General features: G+C 44.1%; 1 protein-coding gene across 4 annotated transcripts in view; it reads right to left on the reverse strand.

The window, feature by feature from the left end:
* The window catches only part of LOC110518458 (plectin), a 160,168-nt gene that overhangs the window by 124,140 nt on the left and 16,522 nt on the right, over positions 1–19,506 (reverse strand). For 2 of the 4 annotated variants that reach the window (XM_021596110.2, XM_021596102.2), the window contains exon 1: positions 12,914–13,218. The exons of the other annotated variants lie outside the window; for them this stretch is intronic. In XM_021596110.2, the coding sequence (XP_021451785.2) occupies positions 12,914–12,959 (46 nt within the window). In that variant the 5' untranslated portion in view covers positions 12,960–13,218. Of the gene's footprint in view, positions 1–12,913; positions 13,219–19,506 lie in introns of those variants that run through there. 4 annotated transcript variants of the gene reach the window in all.

Below are 19,506 nucleotides of genomic sequence, written 5' to 3' on the forward strand. Positions count from 1 at the left end.
TATCAATACACCCAGTCACTACAAAAGATACAGGCGTCCTTCCTAACTCAGTGGCTGGAGAGGAAGGAAACTGCTAAGGGATTTCACTATTAGGCCAATGGTGACTTTAAAACAGTTACAGAGTTTAATGGCTGTGATAGAAGAAAACTTAGGGTGGATCAACAGCATTGTAGTTATTCAGAGGTTTAAGGCACTGCATCTCAGTGCTTGAGGCGTCACTATAGACACCCTGGTACGATTCCAGGCTGTATCACAACCGGCCGTGATTGGGAGTCTCATAGGGCGGCGCACAATTGGTCCAGCGTCGTCCGTGTTTGGCCGGTGTAGGCCGTCATTGTAAATAAGAATGTGTTCTTAACTGACTTTCCTATTTAAATAAATGTTTTTAAAAAATCAAAAGAAGGAAGCCTGTACATAACAAAAATAATATTCCAAAACATGCATCCTGTTTGCAATAAGGCACTAAAATAAAACTGCAAAAAAATTGGGAAAAAAAAACAACTTTATGTTCTGAATGTTTGGGGCAAATCCAACACAACACAGAACCACTCTTCATATTTTCAAGCATGGTAGTGGCTGCATCATGTTATGGGTATGCTTGTCATTGGCAAGGACTAGGGAGTTTTGGGGGGGATAAAAAAAACTGAATAGAGCTAAGCACAGGCAATATCCTAGAGGAAAACCTGGTTCAGTCTGCTTTCCAACAGACACTGAAGGACAAATTCACAATTTAAGCAAGACAATGAACTAAAACACAAGGCCAAATATACACAGGAGTTGCTGACCAAGACAACATTGAATGTTCATGAGTGGCCTAGTTACAGTTTTGACTTAAATCAGCTTGAAAATCTATGGCAAGAACTGAAAATGGCTGTCTACAGCATGAATAATAAAAATTATTTTAAAAATGTGCACGTTGTACAATCCAGGTGTGGAAAGCTCTTAGAGAGATTTACCAAGAAAGATTCAGCTATAGTCACTGCCAAAGGTGACTCTAACATATATTGACTCAGGGGTGTGAATACTTATGTAAATTAGACATTTATGTATTTAATTTTCAATACATTTGCATACAATAACAAAACAAACGTATTCACTTCGTCATTATGGGATATTGTGTGTGAGAAAGAAAATTGATTTGAATCCATTTTGAATTCAGGCTGTAACAACAAGATATAGAACAGATCAAGTGATAAGAATACTTTCTGATGGCACTGCACATGTATATACACAGACACATAGTAGACACAGCATAGTACTGTATTCACAGCAGCACACACACAGGCGCATCCCCACCACGTTTAGCAAGCTAGCTGCTCCACTAACTTCCACTAATTGTGATTGCTGATTCCACAATTACAGCAACGAGTGAGATCAATGACGTCAAGTTAATCTGTACTTTGCATTCCTGAGTATGAAGAATGTTGCAGGAGGAGTCCTACAGCATCTCAACACTGATGAAACTGAAGAAGACACAGGGAAATCAAGAAAGAAGACTTATTGAAGAGATATAGCAGACAATTGGAACAAACAAACAAACTGTGCGGTCAGCATGGACCACCAGTAAGGTCATGTGAACCCCAGTCCCCTGGCCAAAGGCCAATCAGAACATGCCTTGCTGGTAAGCTGTCTGTCCTCGCACCTTTGTGTCTTTCCTAATGAGTCAGGAGGTGTGTGGAGGAGACAGCTGACTCATCTGTAAAATAACACTGTCAAACATAGTCACACACACACACACACACACACACCCCTCTCTCACTCTATTGTCAGAGTGGCGCAGTGGTCTAAGGCATAGCATCTCAGTGCTAGAGGTGTCACTACAGACCCTGGATTGATTCCAGGCTGTATCACAACTGGCTGTGATTAGGGGTGGCAGGTAGCCTAGTTGTTAAGAGTGTTGGACCAGTAAACAAAAGTTTGCTAGATTGAATCCCTGAGCTGACAAGGAAAACATCTGTCGTTCTGCCCCAAAACAAGGCTGTTAACCCACTGTTCCTAGGCCGTCGTTGTAAATAAGAATTTGTTCTTAACTGACTTGCCTAGTTAATAAAGGAAATAAAAATGCAAAAATGAGCCAACATTCCTCAAATATCCTACTGTGGTGCATCTTGAAGTCTGACTGAAAAGTCAAACTTGTAGTGTAAGACCGATGTCTAACAGTGCCCTGTAATCATCATCATCAGACTGGTGGTAATTTGACCAGGGTCAGTTTGTTATTGACATGGCACTCTGTTCACGTGGTCTCTGATGAAGTTTGACACATTAAAGATCATAGGCTACACTCAACTCTACTGAAGTTGAATAACATCTGTGAGGGGGAAATAACCATCCCAAACTCCTTGCATATTGATACTTGTCTGTACATTTTGTTATGGCTTTACACACGTTACACAAGTAACACCCATTCAAGGCCTATGCTCAGTAAAGTATATGACTTCAACTAACTCAAACATATTGTTTCAACCAATGTGTTTGATTGATTTTAAAAGTCGAGTCAAATGGCATTATGAGTAGTTTAGACTCATACAATAGCGAGAGGGGGTTAGGCACGCCAACATCTTTCAGCAAAACTAGGTCAAGTCTCAGCACTTGGATTCTGAAAGAGGCTGAGGTATTTGATGCCACCCTGCTTGCCATTCAGGGACTAGTCCAGCACAGTGAGAGGGGACAACACAGCGCAAACACTCCCCACAATCACATGGAGCTAACAGTACTGTTACTGACTGTGGGCCTGTGTGGCTCAGTTGGTAATAGTGTGGCACTAGCAACACCAGGGTTGTTGGTTGAATTCCCACTGAGACCATAACATGTATAGCCTCACTGCACTGTATTTTGGACAAAAGTGTCTGCTAAATAGCATATATTATTATGAAGGCAGTTAGAGCTTCACGGCTAAGAAGAAACATAATTTCAAAATAGCTAATCAAAGAGCTTAACCTTTATCATTATAATGACCAATTAGGGGAATGTCGAATAATCTCTGACAAGGGGGTATGGGGAGGTAAGGGGGAGGCCCTCCAGCAGGGTCTCCCCAACTCGTCCTTGTATCACACCTGGCGGGGTTGGGTCAAAATGTCTTTGGCAGGTTAGTGCGAGGAGGTAAGGAAGGGGCCCTCTAGTAGGGCCTCTTCAGCCCCTCCTGGTAGGATGCCTGGTAAGGACTCATTGCGCCATCTCGAGCAGGCTAGTGTGGGGAGGTAGGGAGGGGGCCCTCTAGTAGGGCCTCCGTTCCCTTCTTTCATGAAATCTGGTTCATTGGAATATATCAAATCATAAACAATAACATCCAGACTTCTCAGTCATGGGCACACGTACTGTACCTACATGATAGTGTATACACTAGGTAAGTACAAGCGAAATAACACACTTGTTGTTTATGTTTTCTGTTGTTACCAGGAGTTCAGCATTGCAGTTCTTGGTCTGACTGACCTCGGCGCCAAGGAAATGAGAGTGCAGGAACTTCAGGAAGTCAGGGTATGTGGAGTACCTCCCTGCATGCCACTCACGCAAGGCCCAGGGATTCCCCCTCACATAGGGTTGCAAAACTACCAGTAATTTACCAAAAATCCAGCAGTGTCATTAGATCTGGGCTTCAGGGGCCTCAGTCTTGGATGTTTTTGGTCCAGCCCCAAACCTTTAAAAAAATACTTGCAGTATTTAAAACAAAATGTTTTATTGATAAAAAATAAACTGACAAAAAAATAAACAATACAATATACTGCGCAAGGCAGTAGCAGGCACTGCAAGAAACCCCTTGTGTGACGCCATGGCCCCTTGAGTTGCCGTAATGCCCCCTAAATAAAATCTGGCCGTTGTGCCCTCGAGCTGAATATAATAATTATAATTCCCTTCTCCTGGCTGCCAATCACCATGCTCCAAAGCACCTCTCACTCACGTGGCTCTCTCAGATATCTCAATTGTTATTAGTCAATGCCTGTCAAGTAGGGGGAAACGGTTCACAAAATTCACGGTTCGGTACGATACGGTACAGTGGTGTCACGGTTCGGTACGATACGGTACAGTGGTGTCACGGTTCGGTACGATACGGTACAGTGGTGTCACGGTTCGGTACGATATGGTACAGTGGTGTCACGGTTCGGTACGATATGGTACAGTGGTGTCGCGGTTCGGTACGATACGGTACAGTGGTGTCACGGTTCGGTACGATATGGTACAGTGGTGTCACGGTTCGGTACGATATGGTACAGTGGTGTCGCGGTTCGGTACGATACGGTACAGTGGTGTCACGGTTCGGTACGATACGGTACAGTGGTGTCGCGGTTCGGTACGGTTTCGGTACATCGACAAAATAAATGCCTGAGAAATATGTAATTTGTATTTAGATTTTCCATTTATTATAATAGTAAACATTGGTAGCTTGAGTTCCCAGGAGCATATGGAAACAAAGGGACATCAAAAACAGCAGTGCCTGCCTTATAACATGAAATAAAATAGTCATTTAAAACAGAACTTCAACAAGAGTGCATAGTCCAGCAGCATATATCAAAATTAAGTCACATAGCAGTGTCTTAAACAAAGATAATATGCACCTGAGAAAATGTATTTTCTATTTCCCATGTATAACAATAAATAACATTGGTTGGCTTGGTTTTTAGCAGCATAGGGAAACATACAAAAAACAGCAGTGCCTTATATCATAAAACAATACAATTGTAATTTAAAAAACAACAAAAGAGTGTATAGTCCAGCAACATATTGAAAAATTGAGTCACATAGCAGTACCCTAAACAAAATAGGACCACTTGAGACTGGTTAATTATAATAATAATAATTTTTTAAATCAGATTTTCAAGTTTTTCTTTAAGATTTGTCTATCCACATTATCTGCAGTGAGCACAGATAATGCTTGCTGTAACAATGTCAGCCGCTGTGGAGGAAACCCTCTCGCTAGGGACAGAGGTCTCAGACACAGCCAGGTAGCGCCTTGCTAACATGGCAACATGAGGGTATACTAACCCTTTAGTCTTCCACAATGTAAGTGGATCATCATCCGGAGGAATACAGTCCACTTCCCTGTATGAGGTCACCTCCTCCTCTATGACCTTGACCTTTGACTTGGTTCCCTGCTCCTGGGTCGTGAACAACTCCCCAAAAAAGCTCAGTCATGGCAGACTTATTTTCTGGAGGAGAACCCCTGTCGTCTGTCGTCTCTGGAGAGGGGTTGGCTCCTGCGGTATCTGTGGCTTGACCCTGCAGAATTAAATTAGATGAAAATTACTATCTTTGAAGTGGCTTTAAAAATGTGATTTGTTGTTTGAAATACATAATCAGACACTATTATGACAATTACAATTATTACTTTATAATGAATTGTTAAATCACTCATTAAAAAAATAAATACATTACCTGTTGTATATTGATCACTATCTCCTCTGTTAGTTCATTGTAGACTCTCAGACAAGCCGCAGCATCCAGGTGCAGCAGGGACTTGAACCGGGGATCCATATCTAGGCTCCAGGTCAACTCTGATAGCAGTCTTCACATCCCTTACTGCGGGTTCATCTTCATCAGATGCCACCATTGATTTCAGGATCATTGTCTTTCATAGGCAGGACCATGGAAACTGATGGAAAGTCTTGTGACTGTTTTGAGAGGTTTGCACACTTTGATAACTTCCTCTGCTAGTCTTATGTCATTTTCAGACAAAGTCACAATATCTTTGACATTCTTCCTCACAGCTTGATCAGACAGTGTAGAAAACACCGCAACTTTCTGCTCAAGGTATCTCTCAACCATGTCATGGCTTGAACTCCATCTAGTAAGGACATCTTGGATTAGTTTGTGGTTTGGCAGCTCCAGCATCTCCTGTTCTGTCTTGAAAACATGTGCAGCAGTTGTGCTTTTATGAAAGAAGGATACCACCTTCCTGATCTTTGCTTGGAGGCGAGAGATTGGAATCACTGACATTGCTTTTTGAGATGCTAGATTATTAACGTGAGCAAAGCATCCTATCTGTGGCACCAATCCAGCTAGTGCAACTGCATTTACAATATTTCTAGCGTTGTCAGTGGTCACAGGAATCGTTTCGTTATCCCCCTCCAACTTCCACACTGCAACTACTTCCCTTAGCTCTTCCCCCAAGTTTACACTGGTGTAACGACTCTCAAGGAGACGTGTTTGAAGAGCAACAGACCACGTTTCTGACAACTCGCTCTCAAGTTGTTATTTTTTGTATAAGGCAGGTATTAATGTCTGGGCCAAATGTGTACGCGAAGGAATAGTGAAGCGCGGCTCGACCACTTTAAACATGTTTCTGAACCCCTCATCCTCAACCACAGAGAAGGGTCTCATATCTGCTGCTATGAATTTTGCTATCGCTGCGTTGATGTCTTTAGCCCTATCGGAGTCAGACGCATGTTGTTGCCTGAAGGCTGTGTGGAGAAGTGGTTGCCGATTGGTTGTCGTTTGGGGTGATGTCAGCGCAAATGAGTAGTCCTCTTACTCGTATAGGCTATTGGCAATGAACAGAGCCTACATGTTGTAGAGGTTTTATCCACCCCTCGTTGGCCATCCCCGTTATAGTTTACGGGGAAACTGAAATGTTCCCAGATGGCAGACCGGAATGATACTGGGGCGTCTTCTAGTTCTGGCTCGCTAATGCCTGCCATGTTGCTCCTCTGCATTTAGCTAACTGCTAATTCCGTCATAAGCTAATTGCTGCTAAGACGGTCTCTCAGCTCTGTTCTCGCTGGAGTGAAATAATTAAGGAGCTGTCTCCAATTTCCAATGCCTTCTGAAGCTATAAAAGCCAGTGTTCTGTTGTTCAGGGGAGAGATTGAATGTGATATAGATCATTGCTGAGAGAGGAGGGTGATGGCTGAGGGTCGTAGCATGTTGGTCGTAGCATGTTGGTCGTAGCATGTTGGTCGTAGCATGTTGGTCGTAGCATGTTGGTCGTAGCATGTTGGTCGTAGCATGTTGGTATGTACTGTGTTAGTTGTTGCTGGGAGCAGTTGGTATGTTCTGTGTGAGTTTGTTGCTCAGATAGCGCTTATTTGATGTCCTTTGTTTCTTAGTTTGTTTGAGAAATTGTTTGTTCTCCTGTTTCATTTGTTCCCAGGGGGGAAGGGGATGGCACCTAGGGAGTGCTTAGGCAATAGGCCCGCGGGCATACACATACCCGTAATATATTCACTGTCTAAGCACACTAGGTAAGACCTGGGCGGCTCACCCCCTGTATTTTGGTTAGGGCACCAGGTGGTGCAAAATTAGCTAAGTAGTGGGTAAGCAGGTAAGTTAGGAGAGGGGGCTTTGAGATCCTTTCTTTGCTTTGAGTAAAATTCATTAGAAATCCTACAATGTGATTTTTCAGGATTTTTTTTCTCATTTTGTCTGTCATAGTTGGTGGTGGCTGACTAAATACTTTTTTGCCCCACTGTATTTTATACAGTACCAGTCAAACGTTTGGACACCTGCTCATTCAAGGGTTGTTCTTTGTTTTTACTATTTTCTACATTGTAGAATAATAGTGAAGACATCAACTATGAAATTACATGGAATCATGTAATATGAGATTATGAGATCATGTAATATGATCACGTTTGCGTATCAGTGTGTCTATAGATCGATAGATCGATCGATAGATCGATCTATCGATCTATCGATCTATCGAATGGCTGAGCTGACAATTACGGTAATTAAGAATTTGTTCTTAACGGACTTGCCTAGCTAAATACATTTTAAATATATATATTTTACACAGGGGGGCCAAAGATAATTACAAACACCCGTGATAATCTGAAGTACCCAAAAGAGGTAGTTAAATATGTGATAAAATTGCATAAAAGTTACAAAAATGCTGGTAATTTACTGGTAAAAATTCCAGTTATACCCCCCCCCCCCCCCCCCCCCCCCCCCCCCCATGCAGCCTTACCCATACACTAATTGCAGCTTGTGAGAGGTTCAGTGTGCCAAGGCTACTTGGAAGCAATGCAGATAAGCCATTTTGCTCAACTTAGGGTAAAGGCAAGAGTTTATACATGTTTTATTTATGATTCCTAATACTCCCATTAGATCCAAAAAGGACTGTTTGCCTCAGGCACAGAGGAAATCTCAGTTCATTTATGGTACGACATAAATAAAACTGCTTGTTAGGCAGAAATCGGAGGGATTCCAGGATATTTCCTGGAGTCAAACCTGATTTACTGTAGTTCTCTCTCTCTAATAGACCTAATCTTTGAGAGGCATATTAACCTTGTTTTTAAAAAAAAACCTTTTAACAGTATTCTTCTCCATTACTTCTTCTTGACACACACAGTAGATGGGAGGTAAAGTACACACACATGCAGTTGGAACATTTCCTGTGTAATCAGAGGTGTTTCCTTTAGACAGCAACACCCTTTGTTCAGTGTGTGCGCGTGCGTTCATTCATTTCGGTTGTGTTTGGGTCTCACCAGCTCTATGCTCCGCTGCGTTGCAGTGGCTTAATGGCCTGAGTTTGGGTCTCACCAGCTCTATGCTCCGCTGCGTTGCAGTGGCTTAATGGCCTGAGTTTGGGTCTCACCAGCTCTATGCTCCGCTGCGTTGCAGTGGCTTAATGGCCTGAGTTTGGGTCTCACCAGCTCTCTGCTCCGCTGCGTTGCAGTGGCTTAATGGCCTGAGTTTGGGTCTCACCAGCTCTCTGCTCCGCTGCGTTGCAGTGGCTTAATGGCCTGAGTTTGGGTCTCACCAGCTCTATGCTCCGCTGCGTTGCAGTGGCTTAATGGCCTGAGTTTGGGTCTCACCAGCTCTCTGCTCCGCTGCGTTGCAGTGGCTTAATGGCCTGAGTTTGGGTCTCACCAGCTCTCTGCTCCGCTGCGTTGCAGTGGCTTAATGGCCTGAGTTTGGGTCTCACCAGCTCTATGCTCCGCTGCGTTGCAGTGGCTTAATGGCCTGAGTTTGGGTCTCACCAGCTCTATGCTCCGCTGCGTTGCAGTGGCTTAATGGCCTGAGTTTGGGTCTCACCAGCTCTCTGCTCCGCTGCGTTGCAGTGGCTTAATGGCCTGTGTTTGGGTCTCACCAGCTCTATGCTCCGCTGCGTTGCAGTGGCTTAATGGCCTGTGTTTGGGTCTCACCAGCTCTATGCTCCGCTGCGTTGCAGTGGCTTAATGGCCTGAGTTTGGGTCTCACCAGCTCTCTGCTCCGCTGCGTTGCAGTGGCTTAATGGCCTGAGTTTGGGTCTCACCAGCTCTCTGCTCCGCTGCGTTGCAGTGGCTTAATGGCCTGAGTTTGGGTCTCACCAGCTCTATGCTCCGCTGCGTTGCAGTGGCTTAATGGCCTGAGTTTGGGTCTCACCAGCTCTATGCTCCGCTGCGTTGCAGTGGCTTAATGGCCTGAGTTTGGGTCTCACCAGCTCTCTGCTCCGCTGCGTTGCAGTGGCTTAATGGCCTGTGTTTGGGTCTCACCAGCTCTATGCTCCGCTGCGTTGCAGTGGCTTAATGGCCTGTGTTTGGGTCTCACCAGCTCTATGCTCCGCTGCGTTGCAGTGGCTTAATGGCCTGAGTTTGGGTCTCACCAGCTCTCTGCTCCGCTGCGTTGCAGTGGCTTAATGGCCTGAGTTTGGGTCTCACCAGCTCTCTGCTCCGCTGCGTTGCAGTGGCTTAATGGCCTGAGTTTGGGTCTCACCAGCTCTATGCTCTGCTGTGTTGCAGTGGCTTAATGGCCTGTGTTTGGGTCTCACCAGCTCTATGCTCCGCTGCGTTGCAGTGGCTTAATGGCCTGTGTTTGGGTCTCACCAGCTCTATGCTCCGCTGCGTTGCAGTGGCTTAATGGCCTGTGTTTGGGTCTCACCAGCTCTATGCTCCGCTGCGTTGCAGTGGCTTAATGGCCTGAGTTTGGGTCTCACCAGCTCTATGCTCCGCTGCGTTGCAGTGGCTTAATGGCCTGTGTTTGGGTCTCACCAGCTCTATGCTCCGCTGTGTTGCAGTGGCTTAATGGCCTGTGTTTGGGTCTCACCAGCTCTATGCTCCGCTGCGTTGCAGTGGCTTAATGGCCTGTGTTTGGGTCTCACCAGCTCTATGCTCCGCTGCGTTGCAGTGGCTTAATGGCCTGTGTTTGGGTCTCACCAGCTCTATGCTCCGCTGCGTTGCAGTGGCTTAATGGCCTGAGTTTGGGTCTCACCAGCTCTCTGCTCTGCTGCGTTGCAGTGGCTTAATGGCCTGAGTTTGGGTCTCACCAGCTCTATGCTCTGCTGCATTGCAGTGGCTTAATGGCCTGAGTTTGGGTCTCACCAGCTCTCTGCTCTGCTGCGTTGCAGTGGCTTAATGGCCTGAGTTTGGGTCTCACCAGCTCTATGCTCCGCTGCGTTGCAGTGGCTTAATGGCCTGTGTTTGGGTCTCACCAGCTCTCTGCTCCGCTGCGTTGCAGTGGCTTAATGGCCTGAGTTTGGACAGTTTAAATCTAAACCTATCCCATACCGCTGAAGGCTTTTTTTTTTCTTCAGAAATTCACAGCCTATCAAATAGTGGAGTGGCTCATCCAGCACATGAGCTGATCATCCTTCCTCAAGCAAATGCTTTACCTTGCAGTCCGCCGCTCACTTGGTATTGACCCAGAAATGTGGGGAGTTTTTTTTTAGACAGTCCAAAGCATCAATACTCTATTTTAGGTTCCAAGATACCCTGGCATTTTTAACACTCAAACACACACTGGCATCATCCCTCATGGGGAGTCTATATATTCTACAAGATACTATGACAGCATCAGATTAAGACCAGAGGGAGAATCTGTATATTCTCTCCCTCTTCCCCAGGCCAACCATAAAGCTCCTATTCATCATACGGTACAGTGCAGAGCTATATATTTAGATGGCTCTGGTACAGTGGTGTGGTTCACCGTGCAGCAGGGCTACAGTGGGTTTATATGGTTGTAGATCTCCACCAGGAACTCCAGCTCAGACTGAAATCGATCGGAGGTCTGGAGAGCTGATATACGAGAGGCTGCTGGGTTGGTGGTCAAGTGGGAGATGAGATGAATCCCCTGTCTAGGAGCCACTTCCTGGCAACGCACCCTCTTCCAGCACTCACTGATGCACATGTTATATACAATGTAACATACACAAACACACCCACCAATGTATTCGTGCAGGCACACACACACGCAGTAAACGCACACAAACACACAAGTAAGGATATAGGCTTAAGACTGATCAAGATCGCGTATCACTAACTCGCCCTGGATCTCTATCCCAGTGCTGAACGAGAACTAGCCACTCCTACCTGCTTCTTCGCCATGACTGCGAATTCCTCCATCTGACCGATGGGCATTGATGACAAGGTGTCATCTAAAATGTATCAGTAGGCCTTGTCCAAATGTAGCACCGTGGCGAGACACAATGTGTTCTATTAGCGCGTCAGTGTTAACAGGCTTGCCTAGGGACGGGGCGTCAGAGAGAGTGAGTGACATGTCTGGAATTATACAGAGCGATTGATCCGGGACTTCCGACGAACACAGTGGCTGAGAGGAGTGCTTACGCCAGACTCTTTGCTCTCACACTCCCTGGTGATATGTCATCTCAGCTCTGCTGGCCGGGTAGCAGGGTCAAGGAGTGCCCGTCATGACATCATTAAGTCACACCACTGTCTGGTGCTCAACAGGATTATTACTGAATGACTTGGACGTGGACAACACCATCCTCATCGTCATCCTCATCAAAACAATCGTAATTTAGGCTATGGTCATGCTAAATTCTCCCGCAGTTTTCCCTGTTCAAAATATTAAAAATAAATGGTGGTAGATAGATGTTGGTCTACATGGTCGACAGCCTTAGCATTGTTTTGCTGATGAAGTCACATGTCCGTCATTACATCATGACAGCAGAAACTGTAGTGGCATGATTTAGAAGCCAAAACTTGACTGGCTACTCCAAGCATGTTTAGAAAAGACAATACAAATCTCTAAAATGCTTCATTCATAGGTTTTGAGTAGCTGTGGTAGTACTAACTGCTGGAAACGTGCAGGTCAGATTTGCCTGATGGGTGTGCATAGGAAATATGAAGTCGAGATGTTAGTGCTACCATGGCACACGTCAGCACACTACTCCATACTCTACACAACTCCTCTAGGACTGCAGCTGTCTGTCAGGTGACAGGTCAGTCGAAGCAAAGACATTGTAGCTTTCCTATACAAACAATGCAGACTTAAGAGACACAGACAGACACTCTTGCCTTGAATCTTTTCTCTCTCGCACACGCACACACACACGCACGCACAAACACATACTCTCTTTCTCTCTCTGAAACACACATGCAAGGGCTCAGTGTAAATGTCTGAGCTGGGAGATATTCTTCCCCCACTGCTCTGAAAACAATGGCATTGCCGGACACCCCTTCCTCACAGACAGCCTAAAAAACAAAATCAATGTTGCTTTGGGGCAATTCCACAGTAACAGAGTGATGGGCAATTGTGACAACTGTGACAACTGTGACAACTGAGACAGATTTTTCACTTATAAAATGTATGTCAAACAAAAGACAAATGATTGTAAAGTTAAACAAACCATACAACTCCATGCACAAGGACTATTTTTAACAATTTCCACAGAAAATGTTAAGAACAGTGCAGATGCAAAGTTTGGTAACAGATTGCCGGTTTGTGCTGTTTGTGTCGTCATTCTGTTACCAAACTTTGTATCTGGAATGTACCTGAAATTTTCTGTGGAAATTGTTAAAAGTAGTCCTTGTGCATGGAGTTGTATGGTATGGTATGGTATGGTATGGTATGTCTGTCTGGTCTGGTCTGGTCTGGTCTGGTCTGGTCTGGTCTGGTCTGGTCTGTACAGTCTGTCTCTGTCCCTGGTTAAGTACAATGAAGAACACACAGAGAGTTCCTCTGTAAACTCCCCCGTTACAAGTATACTGTAACTCTGCAGTGACAGTACAAAGTAAAGTCTGCCCGCAGTCCAGACAGAAAGTACCTTTGAGAGAAATGATCTCCTGCTGAATGGACCTGTAGCCTTCCATTCTGACTCTCTGGCCTGCTGTTGATGGTTGATGACAGTTCTCTGTGATGTTGATGACAGTGATGATGTTGATGCCAGTTCTCGGTTCAGCTCCTACTGTGTACCTCTTGCCTCAAGTTGACTTTGCAAGTGTCTGTGAGTCCTGGCTACTCCTCTGCAGGCTTAAGAACTGCCCAATTTCTGTCTCCCTCTTTTTGCCCTCTTTCTTTCGGTCTCTGTAGTGCTGCTTGCCGGGAGAGGCTGCTGTGTTTGAGTCCCCTCTCAAATACACATGCACACACACACACACACCTTGTGTGTACAGGAATATCCTTCTGTGGGAAGCCCCTCCCTTCTTCCCTCCTCCTCCGCCTAAAGCCAGCTTTTCACTGAGGACTGTGCCTCTGCAAATCACTGCACTGCACAGTCCTCTCATTCACCATGACTCAGCCAATGGTTGCAGGGCACTGGCATCCGCTTCATTATAGCGCAACCAATCACAGTGTAACTCTGCCATTCAGACTCATTACTGTAACAAGTAGAGTTTGAATGATGGTGAGTTGGCGGCAGAGAGAGAGCTAGAGAGGGGGGGATAGAGTAATAGACATACAGAGCAATCCCAGAAATCCCAAGTCATGTGGAAATGGAAGATAAAACTAAGGAAGGAAGATCCCTTATCGACACACAGAAATGTATAGGCTAGATGCCATCTCGCACACCCGTATAAGAGCTATCCCCGGTCAGGCTTGGGGGGAATAGTGGGAGGACACGAAAACAGTAACCCACTCTAAATTTGGGCTGTGACAATGGAGAAAACAGCCTTCTCTATCAGTGTTCATCTCTGCTATATCACAACAGGGTGAATAGGTACAATCGGGACCAATCACATTAATAAAATCCCATTTCCCCTGCAGCAGCACAGGTGTACTGTGTCACACCTGGTGTTGTATAATATTTCAACTCATCAGGCACTGCTTGACAGATCTGATTACAAAAACATGATCACTGCAGAACTATTGACCCAGTAAAAGTAATTTAATTAAGACCTCCATCAGCATGACTTTACTTTAGCATCTACTCTAATTCATACAGTAACTGTCCACAGTAGCAACTAACCAATGCTCAAATATCACTGTTTAGCTGCTGATCTGACATTGAAATGCCACTGGAAAAACTGCCAGGTCTTTGTCAAATGTTCCAGTTACGGTCCATGTTCAATTTCAACATAACCCAACCCCATCCCATCTTTAGAGTCCCCTGGGTTCCTTCAATATTACACAGAGCCCCCAGGCTACACTGAAGACAGAGAGGCACAAAATCTGAGCATATTTCACAGCAACCTCTGCTCCACTCTCATGGACAGAGACAACTCTCCCTTAAACCACACAATAACTAATGATAGTAATGAGATCCTCATGTAAATGATTGAATATGGGCGATTCCATGGAAAAACAATGATGCTGAGACTCACTTTAAAACGTATGCCAAACAAAAACAAGCTAGTTTCATAACAGAATGACAGTAAAATCCCCCTCAGTTTTTTATGTTATGAAGTTTTCCAAAATCTTTGTTAAATATCTACTCTGAATGAAGATTCAAAGATGTTTGCGAAAATAATGGGGTGTCAAATATGATGACACCTTGAGTTTGAAAAAAAAATATTTTGCTTATTGAACTACAGTAAGAGAAGTGGATTAACACCTGACTGTTTGGGTATTATTCAACACATTGACTATTATTCTTCCCCAAACCCAAACAAGACCAAATTTGGTTGGTACGGACCAGACCAAATCTGAACCAATCATAGACGTACGTCTATGTTACACAAGTTTAGACATCACAGTAGAGCACAATAGAGTACAGTACAGCACAGCAGAGTTCAGTACAGTAAATTATACTGTACTCTACTGTAGTGTGCTCTACTGTACTAAACTCTAGAGTACTGTACTGACCTATACTCTACTCAACTATTCAGTAAGAGCCGGAAGAGGTGACATTAACTTGAGAGGAGAAGGAGTGCGAGAGCGAGACAGAGAGAAGAGACAGAGACAGAGAAAAGAGTGATGGAGAAAAGAGAGAGAGAGAGCGAGCGGTTGTCCAGATTGTTTTCACAATTATGAGCTGAACATAACAGTATGCCAGTGGAAGGACAGTAACATGTGAACCAACTGTGTGTGACTACTATATTTTCCTATTTCAGCCAATTTAATTGCAGTCATTCTGTTAAAGATTTTACGGATTTTGTAACAGAATAACACATTTTACACCAGCCAAACCAGGATGAAGCTGGGCCAATTGTGTGACGCCCTATGGGACTCCCAATCACGGCCGGCTGTGATACAGCCTGGATTCAAACCAGGGTGTCTGTAGTGACGCCTCTAGCACTGAGATACAGTGCCTTAGACCGCTGCGCCACTCGGGAGCCCATCATAAACAAAATTGCTATCAGTAAAAGCACTAATTGGTAGGTCTACCTTTATTTGTTACTTCTGTGAACTTTCATTTTCCGTCCTCATGATAATATATATATTTTTAAATACTGTATCTTAAAGATAGAGTAGGTGAGGTTTTTCTAACATAGTTTCACGACACTAGGCAATAAAACAGAAGGCAGGTCATTCAGGCAAAATTAAATAGAAGTGTTGATATTAGTTCGCAAGGGACTTAACTTCAATATTATTGAAGTTTTGATGTATTTAGAATACCTTTTAAGACTTTTTCTATATATGTTTTCTAAGACCCCTTTTCCATCTGTTTGACCAGAAATCAAAGCCTTTGCTTTATTCCTAATTTGAGGGTGAAAAATGTATGTAGGTCTTCATTTATAAAAAATGTAAAAAATGAAAAAGCTCTTGGCTTTCATTTGACACCATTTGAAATTTGAAGTCTTTTGTCTATTTGAGCTGTGTTGGTAATACTGTCGAACGTGGAGCTAGTAGTGGAGCTGCATAGCTAAGTGTTGCTCTGCACTCTCTGGAGGATCAAGTTTTGAAATCATTGGAATTAGATTATGATAGCTAAAGAAATGGAAAAAACACCTGTCTCCAGATTACATCTTCAAACTAAGGGCAACTGTGGCATGGTATCCATGACATGGAAACGAGTCCATCATGCATGATGATGTAAACGGGTAAGATAGTGTAGCGTTAGCTAGCTAAATTTTCAGATATTACATTTTTTTTGGTGTAATATCTTGACAAAAAGTGGTTTAATTTCAAGCTAAAGTATACTGTTAGCTAGCTAACAGCTGGCTGACTCCCTAGCTGACGTTATTATTGGCATCCCACAGCTGTTTGCTTCGCTAGTTAGCGCCTAATGTTAGCTAGCTAACAATGAACCTGAATGGTTAGCTCCCAGCTTATGCATGCAGGGTAGTAACGACATGATTTGGCACTATCTTCCTTGTTGTTTAACTAGCTAACATTAGCACGCTGCCTCGTTAGCTAACATACATGTGTGATCTTACACTTTGTTTACCTAGTTAGGCTCACTGTTTACCTAGCTAGCTACATGTCTTAAGATAAAGTGTACATCACACATTGGATATGGCCGGTGTCAGTAAACGTCTGCAAAGAAGCATTATGAAATTGTTGCCAGCAGAGCTGGTTAGGCTGTTTTCATGTTATCCATAGGTAAACAAATCATCGGTCAGAGCATCAAGTGTGCGCTCTGAACACTCCGAGGGCGAAACAAGATGGGTGTGGCTAAAGCTTAAGAGGGTGTGAACAATGCTGAATGAGTGTAGACAAAGATACCACTAGATACCAAAACAATCAAAGGCCATTTTCTCAAAATTGCATTTTCCGAGTTTATCAACTTTCAAAGCAGAATAACTTTCCCATTGTTCCTCAACAATGAAGTATGATATACCATTTTGTAGCTCTGAGTCTCTACTTTTATACAATGTAAAAAAAACACAATTTCAAATGCTGCTACACAAGACCGAATCCAGGTGGTGAGCCACATATAAAGTCCCACAGTTGACAGTGCATGTCAGAGCAAAAACCATGAGGTCGAAGGAATTATCTGTAGAGCTCCGAGACAGGATTGTGACGAGGCACATATCTGGGGATGGGTACCAAAAAATGTCAGCAACATTAAAGGTCCCCAAGAACACAGTGGCCTCCATCATTCTTAAATGGAAGAAGTTTGGAACCGCCAAAACACTTCCTTGAGCAAGGTGGCCAAGAACCCAATGCTCACTCTGACAGAGCTCCAGAGTTCCGCTGTGGAGATGGGAGAACCTTCCAGAAGGACAACCATCTCGGCAGCACTCCACCAATCAGGTATTTATGGTAGAGTGGCCAGGCAGAAGCCACTCCTCAGGAAAAGGCACATTCATTTTCTAAAAAGGTACCTAAAGACTTTCAGACCATAAAAAACAAGATTCTCTGGTCTGATGAAACCAAGATTGAAATCTTTGGCCTGAATGCCAAACATCACATCTGGAGGAAACCTGGCACCATCCCTACAGTGAAGCATGGTGGTGGCAGCATCATGCTGTGGGGATGTTTTTCACTGGCAGGGACTGCGAGACTAGTCAGGAGAGGGAAAGATGAACGGCGCAAAGTACAGAGAGATCCTTGATGAAAACCTGCTCCAGAGTGCTCAGGACATCAAACTGGGGTGAAGGTTCACCTTCCAACAGGACAACAACCCTAAGCACACAGCCAAGACAACACAGGAGTGGCTTCAGGACAAGTGTCTGAATGTCCTTAAGTGGCCCAGCCAGAGCCCGGACTTGAACCCGATCGAACATCTCTGGAGAGACCTGAAAATAGTTGTGCAGCGATGCTCCCCATTCAACCTGACAGAGCTTGAGAGGATCTGCAGAGAAGAATGGGAGAAACTCCCCAAATACAGGTGTGCCAAGTTTGTAGCGTCATACCCAAGAAGACTCCAGGCTGTAATCACTGCCAAAAGTGCTTCAACAAAGTACTGAGTAAAGGGTCGGAATGGTTATGCAAATGTGATGTCAGTTTCTTATTTTTAATAACTTTTCCAAAATGTCAAAAAAACTGTTTTTGCTTTGTCATTATTGGGTATTGTGTGTAGATTGATGAGGGGGGGGGGGGGGGGGGGACAATTGAACCCATTTTAGAATAAGGCTGTAATGTAACAAAATGTGGAAAAAATCAAGGGGTCTGAATACTTTCCGAATGCACTGTACATAGAAATGACCCTATAATTCTGAAGCATCGGTCTGATTCAGAGTACACAACCCTGAAGCTGTCTTCCTGTAATGAATGGTGCTATTATTTGAGTCACAATCAGTATTGCTTTCTCTCTCTCTCATATAATAAAGGAAGAGGGGAGGAAACGAGTGACATACTGTTGGCCGCAAAGGAACTGGCAGTCTAGCCATTCTGTAATATCAAGGAAAAATACATACAAAATAGTGTGTGTGTGTGTGTGTGTGTGTGTGTGTGTGTGTGTGTGTGTGTGTGTGTGTGTCCATGGCTGGGGTCCCTGACTATTTCCTTATGGATGTGTTCCCTGCTATCCCAGTATTCCACAGCACCAGAGAGACTAAACAGCCAACAAAAGACACAGAGATGGCACAGCTGTGTATGGGGTGACTGTTGTTTGGATTGGCTCATACCAGCATCCCTTTGGACCTGTGCCTCCCTCTCTTCCTGTACCTCCCGCTTTGTCAGTGTGACAGGTTGAATGAATACTAACCAGCATGTAACCAACAGAAGGCAATAGGCAAGAACTGTAATGAATTAGATGTGACAATAGCAACAACACTCCCCAATAACTTCCAGATGGGTGAGCTGACTAACAGAGAAGTGGATCCAGATTAAAACTGGACTACTTTGAACTGGACTGCTCACATGTCACTCATAGGTGCAACATGATGAAACAGGATAGAAGGTGTGGAGAGATGAATATGTCTGGCCAATGTAATTTTGTCGTATCGCATTGCATGTGATTAAATGCTGCATGCATTTTTCCACACCGGACACACAGGAGTGCCTCATTGTTCATCATGAGAATCTCTACAGCATGTGTTAATGAGTTTGAGAAGAGAATAGCAGAGCTATAGTATATTCCCTCTACCCAACTTAGATCAGATGATCTGTATCCCTAGTCCTTATCCAATAGGTACTAGAGGTCGACCGATTAATCAGAATGGCCGATTAATTAGGGCCGATTTCATAACAATCGGAAAATCGCTAATTTTGGACGCCGATTTTGCCGATTTAAAATATATATTTTTTTACACCTTTATTTCATCTTTATTGAACTAGGCAAGTCAGTTAAGAACACATTCTTATTTTCAATGACGTCCTAGAAACTGTAGGTTAACTGCCTTGTTCAGGGGCAGAACGGCAGATTTTTACCTTGTCAGCTCATGGATTCAATCTTGCAACCTTACGGTTAACTAGTCCAACGCTCTAACCACCTGCCTCACGAGGAGCCCGCCTGTTATGCGAATGCAGTAAGAAGCCAAGGTAAGTTGCTAGCTAGCATTAAACTTAATCAATCATAATCACTAGTTAGAACTACACATGGTTGATGATATTACTAGTTTATCTAGCGTGTCCTGTGATGCATATAATCGA

This window comes from Oncorhynchus mykiss, chromosome 3 (genome assembly GCF_013265735.2).
Source record: "Oncorhynchus mykiss isolate Arlee chromosome 3, USDA_OmykA_1.1, whole genome shotgun sequence".
NCBI classification, from domain to species: domain Eukaryota; kingdom Metazoa; phylum Chordata; class Actinopteri; order Salmoniformes; family Salmonidae; genus Oncorhynchus; species Oncorhynchus mykiss.